The sequence below is a fragment of the Balaenoptera ricei genome, chromosome 1, assembly GCF_028023285.1.
Source record: "Balaenoptera ricei isolate mBalRic1 chromosome 1, mBalRic1.hap2, whole genome shotgun sequence".
NCBI classification, from domain to species: Eukaryota; Metazoa; Chordata; class Mammalia; order Artiodactyla; family Balaenopteridae; genus Balaenoptera; species Balaenoptera ricei.
Window position 1 is genome coordinate 136577394 of NC_082639.1, and position 16245 is coordinate 136593638.

A 16245-nucleotide genomic window follows, 5' to 3' on the forward strand; every position below is an offset into this window, starting at 1 on the left:
GTTGGGGAGGCATAAGGGGAAATGCTCACTGAGATTACTCACTCTTGTAGGGCTTCAAAAATTGCTAGAATACATTCTTTCTTTTTGCCAAGTGATATTCTAGAAGAGTTATTTTACCTGATATTGATCAACAGCCTATTCTCAAGGGGCAACCTGAAAACAACCTGGAAAATTATGGAAATTTTGAAAGCAAGGATGATGCTTTCTTTCTTCTTTCCTTTGTTTTTTTTTTTTTTTTGGAAGGGGGCCATGTATGTATGGTGCTTTTATTCTCCATAGAGTGATACATGCTAAGGTGGGTTGGGCTTGGGCTGATGTCCCCATGTGTATAGAACTGAATTAATAAGTCTCTGAGAAGAAGTCTGGTTTACCTTGATGTGGAAAGGGGGATGGAATCACCGGGATGAACATTGCAACCTGGGATATGTTCAGCCCTGGAATGCAGGGAGATGAGGCAGCTCTCAGTGCGGTCATTGGCAGGCAGGGGACACCTGCCAGGCTCGGAGGGCCTTCTGTACCACATCTTCCCACTGGGCATTTGATATCACCTCCTTCGCCCTTGTCACCAACTCTGCATGTTCTGGGTCCATGGCTGTAGAGCTGTGGCTGCTCAGTGCTGTAGCTCCCTCCTCATCTTCATCCTCGCTCTCTGCTGGCCTGTCCGGGGAATGAAGCCCTAGGGCCTAGTTCCAACCCTGGACGTCAGCAGCTCCATCTTCCGCACTCCCCACTGGTGCCAGCTCTGCCCCTCTGGTTCGGGGTCTTGGTTCAGGGGCTGGTAGGAGCAGCTAGCTGGACCTGCCCCCATTTCTTCCTGTTCTTCCTCAGGCTCTCCACTCCTCTAATCCCTGGTGCCTTCTGTAGGCCCCTGGTGTGACAGTTCCTCAGCCTCATTGGGGTAGGTGTGCCCTGGACCCTGCTGCCGAAAATGACTTCTTCCATCCCAGCGGGGCCCACTCAGAGCCTGAAGCTGAACCTGTACCTTTTACCTCCTCAAGGATAATACGTATTTGAGGGGAAGGATGATGGAGAGATTGGGAAAACTGAAACACACGACCACTTGTTTGTAGTGCCTTTTACACAGCATTTTGTTAAATGTACCTAAATCTTTTAAGTGTAAGTTGGTTTGCTCATTAAACTATCATATTTTAATTATTACATTTAATATTTAGTGCATATAGTTTTAACTTCTTTTGTGAGCATCAGAGCCAAACCATACAGTTCCAAAGTCTTTTGATTAATTTTTAAATTTAATTCCTTTTGGGCAATAAATTTTTTATTTCTGGTTTATATAAGTAAAAAAAAAAAAAAAAAAGCTTCTGCCAGTGGTCTTTGAGACCAAGTCAGATGGATGGAAACATCTACCCTATCTTTTAAAAAATATCAATCATAAAAAATCCTATAAGCTAAGGAGTCACTGAATTTTTTCTTCTTTTGCAAGTCAAAATGTCCCCTTGCTCTTCAGTGTAAAGCTTCTATGGCAGTGCTTTTCACACTTACACAGCAGTAGCACAGTCTTTTCAAACAAAATCTCATGCAGAACTTCACTATGTAAATAAGATGAAAATGGAGCTGTTGTTGCTGGTTGGGGGAGGGTAGGGGGCGCGGGTAATGAGAGACCCGGAACCTCTTCCCTCTTCCCCCTTCTGGCTAAACCAACTCCCACCCTGGGTGGCCCGTAAGACATTTCCTCCAAAATCTTAGGGATCTTGAATTTTTATATATATATATACATATATATACATACATATATATATATATATGTATATATATGTATGTATATATATATACATATATATATACACACACATATATATATACATATATATATACACATATATATATACATATCATATTCTAATGGCTTTTATCATTTTACATTAAAATCTTTACTTTGTATAGGTTTTTTGTTTTTTTTTTTAAATTTATTTTTGGCTGTGTTGGGTCTTCGTTTCTGTGCGAGGGCTTTCTCTAGTTGCGGCAAGCGGGGGCCACTCTTCATCGCCGTGCGCGGGCCTCTCACTATCGTGGCCTCTTTTGTTGCGGAGCACAGGCTCCAGACGCGCAGGCTCAGCAATTGTGGCTCACGGGCCCAGTTGCTCCGTGGCATGTGGGATCTTCCCAGACCAGGGCTTGAACCCGTGTCCCCTGCATTGGCAGGCAGATTCTCAACCACTGCGCCACCAGGGAAGCCCTGTATAGGTTTTTAAGAAATCATTTTTGGAAGAAATAGAAGGCCTGACAGCAAAATATAAATATCTTATTTAAGATATTTTGTTAATTAATACTTTAAACGTTTAACCAAAAAAAGTTTTGTTTACCTGAGGTTTTGGAAAAATAAACCAAACAATATTCTCTTAAGGAAGGCAATATTTCCCTTTATCCCCAATTCTGTAATTAATGTATTTCTGTAACCAAGATCACAGAGGTATGCTGATAAATATGTTTCTATTTTCTTACTTGCAGAGATCTGTAACTTATTTATCAAAATAGGAAACTAAGACGCAGAAGGAACTTTCTCCAGCTCTCTTAGCCCCATTCGTCTTTGCACCATGCTACAGCTTGCATGGAGAAACTGGTCTGGTATTCATATGAGACCAACTACAGAACAGTAGCACCAAGATTCTGAATATATAGTAGTTAATTGTTAGGGTAAAGTTAAGAAACTACCCTTAAAGGGGATCTTGTCCTTCTGCCTTGATTTGGCTAAAACTGATGATTCACATCAAGGAAATTAATATAAAACTTTAATAGTAAGATTGTAAAATTTTAAACTATGAATAACTCTTAAGTTATACTATCACAAGGGAAGGATTAGACCAGAATGCATCAAAACAATGTTTTGAACTATTAACTGAGTGTTTATCAAAGTCTTTAGGTTAGGAAAGTTATTTTTGCTTTGAGAATCTCAACTTTATAAGATTGTAAAATTTTAAACTATGAATAACTCTTAAGTTATACTATTACAAGGGAAGGATTAGACCAGAATGCATCAAAACAATGTTTTGAACTATTAACTGAGTGTTTATCAAAGTCTTTAGGTTAGGAAAGTTATTTTTGCTTTGAGAATCTCAACTTTAATAGTTCCTTAAAGGTATACTCTTATTATTATGCTGTAGGTTTTTATGCTTTATCATATTGTGTATTTATAAAATCTTCATTTTTGCTATGTTGTATACCTGAAACTTAAATAATGCTGTACATCAACTATACCACAATAACAAATAAAAATACATTAAAAATAATCTTCCTTTTAATTGCAGCTAGCCTTCCCAGAATGCTGAAATACTTCTGCATATCCTAGCATTGCAAAAAGTCATTACTGTATAAACACTTCAACTTGAGGGCATGTCGTTTCTTGGATGTTCGGTCCTTGCTCTTCTGTCTATACTCTATCATTTTCTCCTAAGCCTCTGTTCTGTTAGAGATTTCAGTAATCTAACAAGGATTGGAGCATCCCACTTTAAATATGCAGTAAAAAAATCAGACTTGTATCTGTTACCATTATTAGAAAGCAAGAGTGAATAAAGGTCAGCCTTTTAGCTGGCAGGCTGTCTGATTTTTCTGTGAGCATCACATGTTAGGAGAAGCGAGTTCATCTGTCTGTGGGTTTAAGATTCAACAGCCTAAACTGTCAGCCTAACACTGATTGAAGGTGGACTGGGAGGGGAAGCGCATCTGTCCAAGGCTCGCCATTGGCTTCCTATTACAGCATTCTCCCCCGAGACAGACTCTGCGTGCTCATTCACCTACCTCCTCCTCTTCCCTCCCCTTCCTTCCCTACCCCTTCATTACTGATTCACAGCGAGAGGCAGCAGCAGCAGCAGAGCTGCTTGTCACGAATCAAGGATTGCAATGAGCTCATCCTTTTCTCCTTGCAGCTTCACAACTGCCCTGGCTTCCTGGCTCCTGCTCCTGCTCTTTGCTCACGCACACACACACACACACACACTCACTCTCTCACATGCACACAGCGCAGACACACACACACACACACTCACATGCTAGACCCTTCTAAGCAGCTTGTCCATTTTTACACATGTATGTGAACTCTCCTGCATCACTCTTGGCCATTTTCTTGCATTCGCTTGCTTTTGCTGTTTTTTTTTAATTTAGATCAGCATTTGATTTCATTTCCAGTCTACTTTGGGGCTCTGGCACAGTAGATAATTTAGCCAAAATGTTTTTCTTGTGGAGACGTTAGCTGGCAGTTCCCACCACAGACTGGCTTGTGCGTGCTCCTGGGGAGACCTAAGCCTGGCTCCCCTCCCGCCGCAGTTCTCAAAATTGTGGATAAGAGATCCAGCTTTCTCATTCTGGATACCTACTTACTGCTCATGGAAGAAGGGGTGCCCTGCCCAGCCCCAGCTGCTAAGCTCACAGCTCCTGTCAAAAAGTCCCAGGACATGCACGACGAGAGGAACAAGCTGGTGAATGAGTATGCGTGTCGAGTGCTGGAACTTCTGGGGATGGGGCATCGTCTGTTTGTGCCTCGGCTTCTGGCGGTGAGACTGTTTTTCATTGAACTTCATTTGTAAAGAATCTGCCACCCTCTGTGAGAATTCCCTGTATCCCTGGGAGAGGCTTGCGGTCTCCTGTCTCCTTCCCCTTCTCCCCACTCTACCGAGAAGGAAGTGCTGAGTGGCCACAGGCATGGGGCTCTGTCCGAGCCTGGTCCGTGCCACTCCTTAATTGGCTAGAGGAGATATGGCTCTCCTCTCCGAGCCCACGTTAGTGGCATTATCTCTGTGGCAGCAAAAAAAAAAAAAAAAAAAAAGGTCTTATGGCTGGCCAGGCTCAGCAATAAAGCAGAATACCCAAGTGCTTGATGGAGGCATTCTGCTGTTTCTGTCTCCAAGGGGTTAAATTTTACACCAAACATTATTGCGACTTATCTAGACTATGCCTGCTTTGCTTTCTAACCTCTCCATTTGATGGCCAATTTGGTTGTGTTAATAGGGAATTTTGCCCCTTAAAAATCATTGGTTAGGAAATTACAGATTTCTCTCCTGGAATGTTCGGACTGTGTATCTATGAAACAGCTTAAAGCTGTTGGGTCTGTGCTGAGTCTGGGAAGTCTGCCTTGCTTGTTTTTTGATTTCCTGAACAAGAGAAAAATCACCCTTCTGCACTTCCTACCAAGGGTTAAAATTAAATACCCACAATCACTGGTGCAGTGTTTCTTTTTAGTGGTTTGAGAACTATACCTAGCAACTGTTCTATAATGTAATTGGTCTATGGTAGTCCTATACCATTATTTGGTAATTGGGCAAGAATAATTTTGCTTTGTTTATTTTATACAATGGAGTTTAATACCATTCTAGACTGTTCCCTCATTTGGTTCCCTCATATTTGAGGCTTTTTCAAAAGTACAATATTGACTTGACTGAATTTAACTCTTTTCTCTCACATATCTCCCTCTAGTATAGTTCATCTCTGTTTATGCTTATGTTTACAATTATTAAGTAAGTCTTCATGTATCTATTTGCATGTAAATATAATCTCTCCTGTATCATCATAACAGACATGTTAGGTAGCCGTGCACATAAGGGATTTCTCACCCAGAAGAAAGTCTGTTTATCATTGCAAGGTGAAGTTAGATGCAGTGACCAGCATACAATTATAGAGAAGGGGGTGGTATATTTTGAGAAATATGGTTCCTTTGTCATTTAAGAAAGAAGAGCTCAATGTATATGTTTTAATGCCTAGGTGAGGTCATCAGTGCTCACTTGAATTTTGTTCCCCTGAATCATCACATTTCTTTTCTTAATAAAGGAGAAAACTGAAGATTCATGATTCTATTAGAAAGGAATTTTTTGTTTTTGTTTTTGTTTTTTAACAGTGAAATAAAAAGCTTTTTTTTTTTCAGGAGCTTTGACACTAAGAAGTGCTAAAATATATTTCAACCAATTCTCTGCCTCTCTTTGAGGAATCAGTTTTTGGTCTAATACACTTCCATATTCTTAAAGACTGCTTAACTTTGTGTCTCACGGGCTTCCACTGATAACTTTACAGTGATCCGGCGCTGCCTATCTTTGGCATTTACATTTTCAGTGTTTTGAAGGAAAACATAAAATTGATAACTAAGAATATCTGTCATACTAAAATCTGCATCGAAATCCAGATGACTCTAGCGTAAAACGATTGTCAACAACAAAACCCATAAGCTTCACAAGCTTCATTTCTGTGGGAGGTCATAGATATCTATATGTTGCAACTGTACAAAGTCGGCTTGGTTGCTCAATTAGGTACCTGAGGTGGTGGCACAGCCCTCAGGTTGTTTTGGGCTCTAACATTCCAGGTAATAGTGCCATTTGCATTACATGTGAAAAGTGTGTTCTGCGTTGTGTATAGGGCCATTTGGAAATCTCTGACTTTGTTATACAGTGTTGTACTTAAAAGATTGTTGATAGAACTAGGGTACTCTACATTCTGAGAAATCACATGCCCATTAATTAGCAATATGGCTATAAATTGGGATCAGCTATCCAATGAGTTATTGCTCAAAGTTTAGCATATGTACCAGAGGGAAGTACAGTTGTTCAGCCTTGTGTTATTGGACTGGCTAATGATGTGGGATCAGTGGCTAATCTGCACAGGGTAATCCTAAAAGGAATCCTGCCACATGCAATGTTGCAGTCTTTCCATTACCAGTCAAGAGGGCAAGCACTGAAGTTTAGGTTTTTAATCATGTTTTAAATATGAATGTGTGTGTGGGTTAAACACATACAAATCCCTTATTTTACTTTTAAGAGCCCAGTAGTTTTCTTCATATAAGACAAGTTAATTTTCTTAATGAAACTGATCAAATAAATGAAGATTTACCAAGACAGTGTTGTAGATTTGGACTTTGAGCCTTATTTATTGTTCCCTGGTTCACAGAGAGACCATCAAGCTATGAGAACACCAAGCACATTTGGAATTTTTGCTTATTGTTCTTCAAAGGTACACCTAGTAAAGAATAATTTCCCTTTAATAAATCAAGTACAAGTACTCCATTTTAGATATCACCACAAGGCATAAATTCTGTGTGCAGACTCACCAAACACGTTTCTTTGGTGAAATTAAAATATCAAAGCAAGGGATATACGTATCCTAGATACCAGCTAAGTAATGTCCTCTTCTAAAGCCTGTGCTTGCAAATGATTCTTAGACCTCCAGAAACATTTCTCAACGGAATGGAAATCCTGTTAGACACTATAACTAAAGGAAGAAAAGCCATTTGTGGTGAATATAGTAAAGGTGAGAAAGAGAAACATGCCTAGATTTTTTTTTTTCAAATAATCCCCTAAAATAATCAAACCTAGATTTTGCTGCTTATCAGAGGCCCTTAAAGAAAGATTTGTCATCCAAGAAAATGAGAAGTTTCGAATAGAAGCATCTGGAGCTAACACTCAAATGTTAGAACTGTTCATTTCCACCCACCCTGCCTTCTTTTTTTTTTTTTTTTTAAATCACTTTAAAATATGATACTCTTGCACTGAATTTTTCAGTGGGAAAAACACACTCCAAATGGTATTAGCAGGGGCACATAGCCAGAGTTCATACTCCTCTGTAAGTGTGTGAAATTTGGAGAAAGAGGAAAAACTTTTACTCAGGTTCAAAATCTTCCCTATCCTCCTAGATTTTTTCTTTTTGCTTTTATATGACATGGGAAGTTATTCTCAGATCATTATATGTTGATATCAGGTGTTGGCTATACTTTCAATCTGATACTCTGGGCACTGTGCACAGTGAATCCAAAGGACTCTCAGGCTGAAGAGGATTGACATATATCTATAGCCAAATGCTCCAGCTGTCCCTCCAGTAACCATTTAAAGTTTAATTTTGATCATATTTCTTATGCTGTCAAACTGCATCCTAGTTTTGTTTGTTTTTTTAATTTGTGGACTTCCTTAAAACAGTAATTTTAAGGAGGGAATAAAAGAGCAGAGGAGAAAGTTTCTCTCTCATTTTTACCGCTGTTGTTGACTGCTGCAAGGATTACTCACTGAAGAGAGATGATAACTCTTAAAAGAAGTTAAAGACTCAAGTATAAAAGTTGCCATGTATACTTCTGATGCCCCGCAAATATAAAAATCAATTTTTACATCAAAATAAGTCCTACATCTCCTTTCTATTTTGCATCTTATAAATTTTTGACTTATTAATAGTGAGTATGCTTGAAGTAGATCCTTTATAAATTCATGGAACAGATATATGTTGGTGTCTATTGTGTGCCTGGCAATGTGCTTAATTCATTTTACTGGGGTGAGTGGGAAGGATTCTTACATTAACATCCTACTTACCTTTCCCTCTGGATATTTATTTCTACCTACTTGAAAGGAAGTAGAAGTAGGACTTGTTTAAATGTTTTTTAATTATCCAGGTAATCTTTTTATATAGCTCTATTCATAGAAATGAGGAAGAAGTAATGTTACCTTTGAAGGTGTAATTGGTAAACATGTTTCCTATCATCACTTAAAAGGATTTGACAGAAAGTTTGGAGAGCAGAAGATGAGTATTAGTAGAGCCACTGATTTTCAAAAGTTATCATTTATTAGTTCTTATTTAAAAGCTGGTAGAGTTCTTATTGTACAAGAGAAGAAAACATGCCTTTGCTTATTCAAATTCCCTAATTCTTGTCTATATTATCTTCTGGCTGACATTACTTAACAAATAATGTTAGGAAAGTAATTGCATTTTCATTATTTTACTGTTCCTTCCCTATTCTGAAGGTAATATGGAAAAACTCTAAGAATTTCCCAGTTGAAGAACAGCCTTTCCAATTTAAATCAATTATTCTAGCCTGATGGGGTTCTGTGTAGTGAGTACAGATGGATAATGTTATCCAGAAGCCAGCCCAACCTCTTTCAGGTACTTGGTTTGGTTTTTGAAATGTTAGTCTGCCTTTTAGGGGTGTATTTTTAAAGCTTGGGTCTTATCACAAGATCATGTGTTAAACTTCTCTTCTTTGTTGGAGTAGAGGGTTAACATTCATGCAATTATAAACTCAATTATAACCAGTAATTAAGTTAATATCTCCATAGTCAGCTAATTAATAATTAGTATGTGTGATTGAAGCCATGTTTTAGTTTCGTAGAAAGCACCACTACCTATATTTTGGACTAATATTATTACATCAATGCTTGACATTTATGAGGTGTGTATATTTAACAAAATAATAGGTACAAAGTGACTCAAATTTTGTTAAATATATATGAGATGTATCTGTAAGGTTAGGAAAAAAGGACTATAAGCAATGTAACAAAATGTTATACTAAAATTTCAGTATCTGAGCATATTTGAGCAACAGAGAGAACTCCAAAATGTTGTCCCTTATATTTGTTTTGGGGTTCACAAAATGTACTCATATGCCTTAACTTATTTCATTCTCAAATATTCGAGGTTGAAGATAGTCCCACTTTTTTTTTTTTTTTTAATTAATTTATTTATTTTTGGCTGTGTTGGGTCTTCGTTTCTGTGCGAGGGCTTTCTCTGGTTGCGGCAAGCGGGGGCCACTCTTCATCGCGGTGCGCAGGCCTCTCACTATCGCGGCCTCTCCCGTGCGGAGCACACGCTCCAGACGCGCAGGCTCAGTAGCTGTGGCTCACGGGCCTAGTTGCTCCGCGGCATGTGGGATCTTCCCTAGACCGGGGCTCGAACCCGTGTCCCCTGCATTAGCAGGCAGATTCTCAACCACTGCGCCACCAGGGAAGCCCAGTCCCACTTTTAAAGTAGGAGAACAGTGGAGAATTATGCAGTACCATGAGTTAGCCAGAGTTGGAATTAAAATGACTATTCCATCCTTTGCAACCTTGCTTGAGCACCTTTAATTGACAAGTACTTCCTAGAGGCTAAAATTAGAGGATTAAATAAGATGCATTTTCTACACTTGCCTCATGATTATCAGAGCTCCTCTCTTCAGGGGCTCGAGTTAGGCCAGTCACGCAATCTGGAGCTTCACTAACACCAGCAGTGTCTTGGAAATGGCAGTCACAGGGCACTCTGAATTCTGGTTTCCAGAGACTTAACCTGAGTTGGGCTTCAGCCAACTGGGCTGAGTTGGGCTTCTCCCCACCTGGGTAGGGAGCGCCTTGCTGTACCTCCCCTGAGACCACAGCCTCCTCCAAACAGCATCTCTGTGTGCCTGGCCATCCCTGCCTGACCAGAGGGCAAATGTCACAGGATATTTGACTTCTCATCTTTAATCCTAACCTTTCTGCTTTTGTATGAACTCAGAGGCGGGACTTGAAATTAGGCCTTGGGCAGTATTAGAAAATTAGGTAACCATGCTGCTGCCTGCAGGCAATAGACTGCTCCCCACCATTTTTGGGCATCTGTTTGCAGGTAGCTAGAGGTTAGTTGCACTGACAATAGAAGAGGTGCCCTTAGAAGGTTTTTGAGTAATGAAGAAAGCTACTCATCCTGTTTCGCTACAAACTCTATAAGCAGCCTGTGTTGAACTTTCCCAACAATTGCCAAAGAGATAATCATCAGAACCAGTATTACAGGTGAAAAAGGATGTAGTATGTCTGGCATAACTGGTAGGTGGATGCTTTCTCAATAATTCAGCAGTTGATATTTTAGTTGAAGAGGCCCTCTTTGGGGCTGAAGTTGTCTCCAGTAACTGCCTTTTCCGACTAAGTTAAGGTGAGATGATAGCACTTTATCATGCTAAATATTCTCTCCGCTACTTATTGCCACCATCTCTCAGTATCTGTGAGGGAGGAAATAAATCTGAGATGTACTGAAGCTTGTTTTTTTTCCCTGGCACTATTAGCCTGGCTCTGTCTTCTGATTACTAGTTTGTGAATCTAAACTTGGGCCAACCTACTTCCCTGTGAAAATGCCTGCTGTGTGAATTAATATATTATTCTATTTTACATGTTTCTGTTTAAAGGGGAGGAGAGAAGGGAAGAAAAAATTATATATGTATAGTGAAAGAGAGGCGAAAGTAGAATTCATTCACTTATTCAGTAAATTTTAGTTGAGTACCTCCTGTACTCTAGGCAGTAGTCTTATCACTGTGGATACAGCAAAGAACAAGACAGACAAATCCCCTTTCCTTAGGATGAAAACAGATGTAAAACTGGAAAATGACTGGATGGAAAATGACTTGATGGGCTGGGAGGAAGAATTTAAGTGCTCAGAAAAGGCCTAACTCAGATCTTATATTTGTGTTAAAATCTAGATCACAAGAAGTTGTTATCATTATGAAGATCTGGGGGAAGAATATTCCAGGCAGAGAGAACAGGCAGTAGCCTTCAGTTGGGAATGAACTTGGTGTGTACAAGAAAACAGAAAGAAGGCCAGTGTGCTTGGAGTTTGAGAGCAAGGAGGGAGATGTGATTCAACATGAGGTTGGAGGGGAAGGCAAGGGCCCCAGATCCTGAAGGGTCTTGTGGGCAATGGTAAAGATTTTGGGTTTTATTCTGAGCACAGTAGGAACCACTGGAGAGCTTTACACAGAAGAGCAACATGATCTGAAAAAGTACCATCTAGCTGCTGTAAGGAGAGGAGATGGTGGGGAGCAAGAGCAGAAAGAGGGAGACCAGCTGGGGAGTTACTGCAGTGGCTCAGCTGAGAGGTGACAATGGCTTAGACCAGGCTGGTGGTGATGACAACTCATTAGGAGCAGAATTCCTCTGACTTCCTTATGCTCTTTCAATGCAGTCTTTAAGGTTAATCAGTTTTTAATTTGAATGTAAATAAAGTAATATTTTGAACTAACATGTAGTTCTGTGATTTCTAGCCACCATGTTTTGTCTTTGTTTGTTTGGTTTTGTTTTATTCCTGTAGTTTTTGACAATTAAGTGCTGACTCTTAACACACCTTATTTCTTTTTGGCTTGGCCTACTTCTGTGTACCCAGTCTTTCTCAGTCTCTTAATTTGTGTCTCAGTGTTTGCCAGCGATTACATATAGTTGTTTATTAAAATATTTATTGCCTTTCTTATTACAAAATCTTTACTGCAGAAAAAACAGCAAACTATAAAGAAGAAAAAAAAATTATAATCCCACTATCCAGAGAAACAGTTTCCTTTATTTCCTTTCAGTCTTTTTTCTGTGCATACATATATTTATAAGTGGTGGTTATTTCTTAAGTAAATCTGGCAAGCAGTAGTTTTCATAAGAAGTTCAGTAGTTAAGTGGTTTGCTTCATTTACTTTTTTATAGCAGTCTTTAAGATATGGGTACAATTTCTTATTTTCTTCACTTGAACTGCTACTGTCACTAGTTGAAAAGTCATCCTGTCATTAGGTGTTTATTATATAATTCTGCTGTGCTTTGATTGCATTGTCTATGTCTTCAGCCAGCTTTGTAAAATATCCTTAAAATGCCTACCAAGCTAAAATCACAGATTAGTCCCAGAGTTCAAATTTTTTCCTTTTCTGGCATTTTTCTTTTTTTAGAGCCATAACATGGTTAGCTTTGCCAGGATCCACTATTCAAATCTTCAGGTAATATAAATTAAATATGTTAGCCTGTTAATTCTTTTGTCACGTCTAGGATTTATGGTGACTTATTTCAGCTTATAGTAAAGAGGTTAGAAATCTCTTCCTAAAAATTTTTGGAGCTCACCTAGATCTTGGCTATAAAAGTACATTCAAGAAAATAGAAATTCCTTTTTCAATGTATTCGTTCTGAACGTAGGTTAAAATGTAATTGATGATTCTTGGTGATTATTTTTTAGACCTCAAAGGAAGATCTTCTGCAGGCTGATTTTGAAGGTGCTTTAAAGTTCTTCAGAGTCCAGCTTCCAAAGAGATACAGGGCAGAGGAAAATGCAAGAAGGTTAATGGAGCAGGCTTGCAATATTAAGGTAAGATATATGAATTTATAGATAATAAAGGTGGAACTTGAATGCAGAATAACATGGCAAATTATATAAAACTCTTTCTCAGTATGTTGCTGGATTTTGACTATGTTTAAGGTGATGTGGTGTATGACCTAGTTTCTCTCAGACTTTTTTGTCAAGCTGATATGTATCTATAGTGGCTGTACCTTCTAGTAGGACTTAGAGTGAACGTTAGCATGTTCAGGTTGTAACAAGAGGAAGACAAACATTTATCTCATAGGTGGGGCTCTAGAATGGGTTGCTGTGATAGTGGTTTCCATAGCAGCAGACTTAGTATTTAGCTTTTGCCATCTGTTTTAAGATTATTTAGGACCAAGCAAGAAAAGCCTGCTTAGGCCGTGCTTTCCTTTCTCTAAGGGACTTGGAAAGCTCTGTCTTGATCTACCCATTTCCATCCCACACCTGACAAATGTTTGTGGATACATTGCTCCTTATCAGATGTCTGATAAAAATAAACAAATTTTATAAATAAGTTAAAATAGAAATCTCTATCTAGAGAATTGGGGTATCAAGGTGAGATAGCACATTTAAAAAAAAAAATTGGAACCAATTTACTGATGTAAATTCTTGGACCTTTGGAATATACTAGGGAATCTTCTTACCTAACCATGACAAAAATGTAAATTTGCTTTCTGAAAAAGCAAAGATCCCAGGTCTTATGGACTTTACATTCTTGCCGAAGGAAAGAGACAGTAAACAATTAACATACTAAAGAATATATTTAATATGTTAGAAGGTGATAAATAGCTATGAAAAAAGAAAAAGTAGGGCAAAATAAGCAAGATTGGATTGATGGGGAGAAGGAAAGTTGTAGTTGTTGTTAGGTAGTCAGAGTAGACCTCACTGAAGGTGAAGGAGATGAATTAGTCATGGAGATGTCTAGGAGAAGAGCAATTCAGCAGAGGCAACAGCTAGTTCAAAGGCCCTGGGGCTGGCTCATGCCATGTGAGTTTGAGGAACAGCAAGAAGACCAGTGTAGCTGGAATGAAGTGAATGAAAATGAGGGCAATAGGAGAGGAAGCTAGAGAGCTCACAAGGAGCCTAAAAATGTAGGCCACTATAAGGGTTTAGGCTTTGCTTGGAGTGAAGTGAAGAGCCCTTCCAAGGTTTTGAGTAGAAGAGTGATAAGATCTGTCTGAGGTTTTAGAGGATTACAGTGCCTACTGTGTTGAGAACAGACGATAGGAAGGTAAGAGTAGAAGTAGGGAGATCAGATAGGGGGTTTGCAGTAATCCTGTTGAGAAATGATGATAGATTGACCAGGGTGATAATAGTAGGGATAGAGATGGATTGGAGATGGAGGTGGTTGGAACCTGGTTATATTTTGAAAGAGAACCAACGGGATTTCATGATGTATTAAACATGGGTGTGAAAGGAAAAGAGGAGTCAAAATGATTCCACAGATTTGGGATTGAGCAATTAGAAGACAGAGTAGCCATTGATTTATTAAGCTCATTTCTTAAAATGTATTTTGACACAGACTTCACTTAAGCACAATACACACTGTAACACTTTTCTGGTGTAAGATTTTTTTTGAATTTTATTTTAAACTAAATTCTAAATGTTTCAAAAGTACAACTCAATGCTGAACGTAAATAACTTGAGGAGAAAAAGATTACATTGTCTTCCAAATGAACTCTATATTCAAAGAGATCATTTTCCAAAGGTATTAAGAAAGATAGACCGCTGAAGTCTTCATCCTGAAATGCAAACTTTTAAAGGCTTTATGACTGATTGTTTTATTTGGCTAAGCCAGATGACTAAGCATAAGCCACATTTGTCTGTAGACGTTGAAAACACAGTGGTCATGGTGCCTTTGATTGAATTTTGTGGGTAGTAGGTTTGAAAGGTAGGCTTCAGCCAGCTGATTGTTCCAGAGCTGTCAGAAAGAAGTACTATAACTTGGGGCAGTGCTGTAGAGATCCATTAAAAGACAGCACGCATTTCTAAGAATAAAAGAGTAGAGAGTTAAGAGGTATAGGTAAATATTTTCAAGGGAAATCTAGAACTGTGGGAAAATAACTGAGAACAAAAAACCCAGGAAAGTAATTTAAAAATATGAAATGTACAGGGAAAGATTTTTTCCCAACATAATTTAGGAAGCTCCTCAGAGGATGGAGGTAACTAACGATTGTCAAGCCAGAAACGTGAGATCTGAGAGACACTGAAACATAAAATGTTAGAAGACAAGTTCAAAATATGATCTGAACGGATTGTTCCTGGGATGAAAGTGCTATGTGCAACCAGCGTGATTTATTTGGGCATGAACAGAGAGATAGGAATTCTTTTTTAAGTAATAATAGGGTTGTTATTTTGTTTTGTGTTTTGTTTCGTTTTTTTGTATTATCTAAGGAGAGTACCTTTCTCTTAGATACTTAAAACAGTACCCAAGGGACACCATTTTAATTTATAGCATGATCGTGAGGCTGATGTGAGGTTTAACTGAAAGAAAGAAGACATAAATTGTACAGTATTCAGGGATCGTGCTGGGACTAGAACGTAGATCTCCAACATGAAAATTTAAGATTGTGTTTAAACCAAGACCTACATTTTTTATAAATTTATTTATTTATTTATCTTTGGCTGTGTTGGGTCTTCGTTTCTGTGCGCAGGCTTTCTCTAGTTGCAGCAAGCGGGGGCCACTCTTCATCGCGGTGTGCGGGCCTCTCACTGTCGCGGCCTCTCCCGTTGCGGAGCACAGGCTCCAGACGCGCAGGCTCAGTTGTTGTGGCTCATGGGCTTAGTTGCTCCGCAGCATGTGGGATCTTCCCAGACCGGGGCTCGAACCCGTGACCTCCGCATTGGCAGGCAGATTCTCAACCACTGCGCCACCAGGGAAGCCCCAAGACCTACATTTTTGAAATAGCTTTTATATCAAGACCTTAAACATACGCGCACGCACATACGCACGCACGCGCACACACACACACACACACACACACACACACACACCTGAAGAGATACTTACGCTTACAATGTATGATGCACTCTGATGTTTTTCTTCTACTATATTTTATTCTATTCCATTTTAAACTTCTACCCTTCCCTCTGCTAGTCACAACCCACTACATGGATTTCACAGCAGCTTGCAGTTTTGAAAAAGCACTCAGGCCTGTTCCGCTGTCGGCCCCTCCTCCCCCTTCCCCATTCTGATATGCTGCAACCCATGAGAGGCTGTGGAGGATGAGGTGTTACACTGAATAATGAAAGTGGGAGTGTGGTAAGGATGTGAGTCATCGTGCCATCATTACAGCAGCATGTGCTGGGAACTGGAAATGTTAGGAAATCGTGGACATGCAGACCACGGCTGCACGTTAAAGCATTCACAGACAAAGGTGACGACAGGCATGGAACAGGCAAAAAAGTTGGAAATCATGATTTCTTATCCACAGCCTGTTTAACACT

General features: G+C 39.3%; 1 protein-coding gene across 5 annotated transcripts in view; it reads left to right on the forward strand.

Annotated features, from left to right (window-relative positions):
* The window catches only part of RABGAP1L (RAB GTPase activating protein 1 like), a 783585-nt gene that overhangs the window by 636381 nt on the left and 130959 nt on the right, over window positions 1–16245 (forward strand). For 3 of the 5 annotated variants that reach the window (XM_059936839.1, XM_059936821.1, XM_059936830.1), the window contains exon 19: window positions 12676–12804. In XM_059936839.1, coding sequence (XP_059792822.1) covers window positions 12676–12804 — 129 coding nt within the window. Of the gene's footprint in view, window positions 1–4269; window positions 4506–10611; window positions 10633–12675; window positions 12805–16245 lie in introns of those variants that run through there. The other 2 variants (XM_059936878.1, XM_059936847.1) reach the window with 2 other exon arrangements.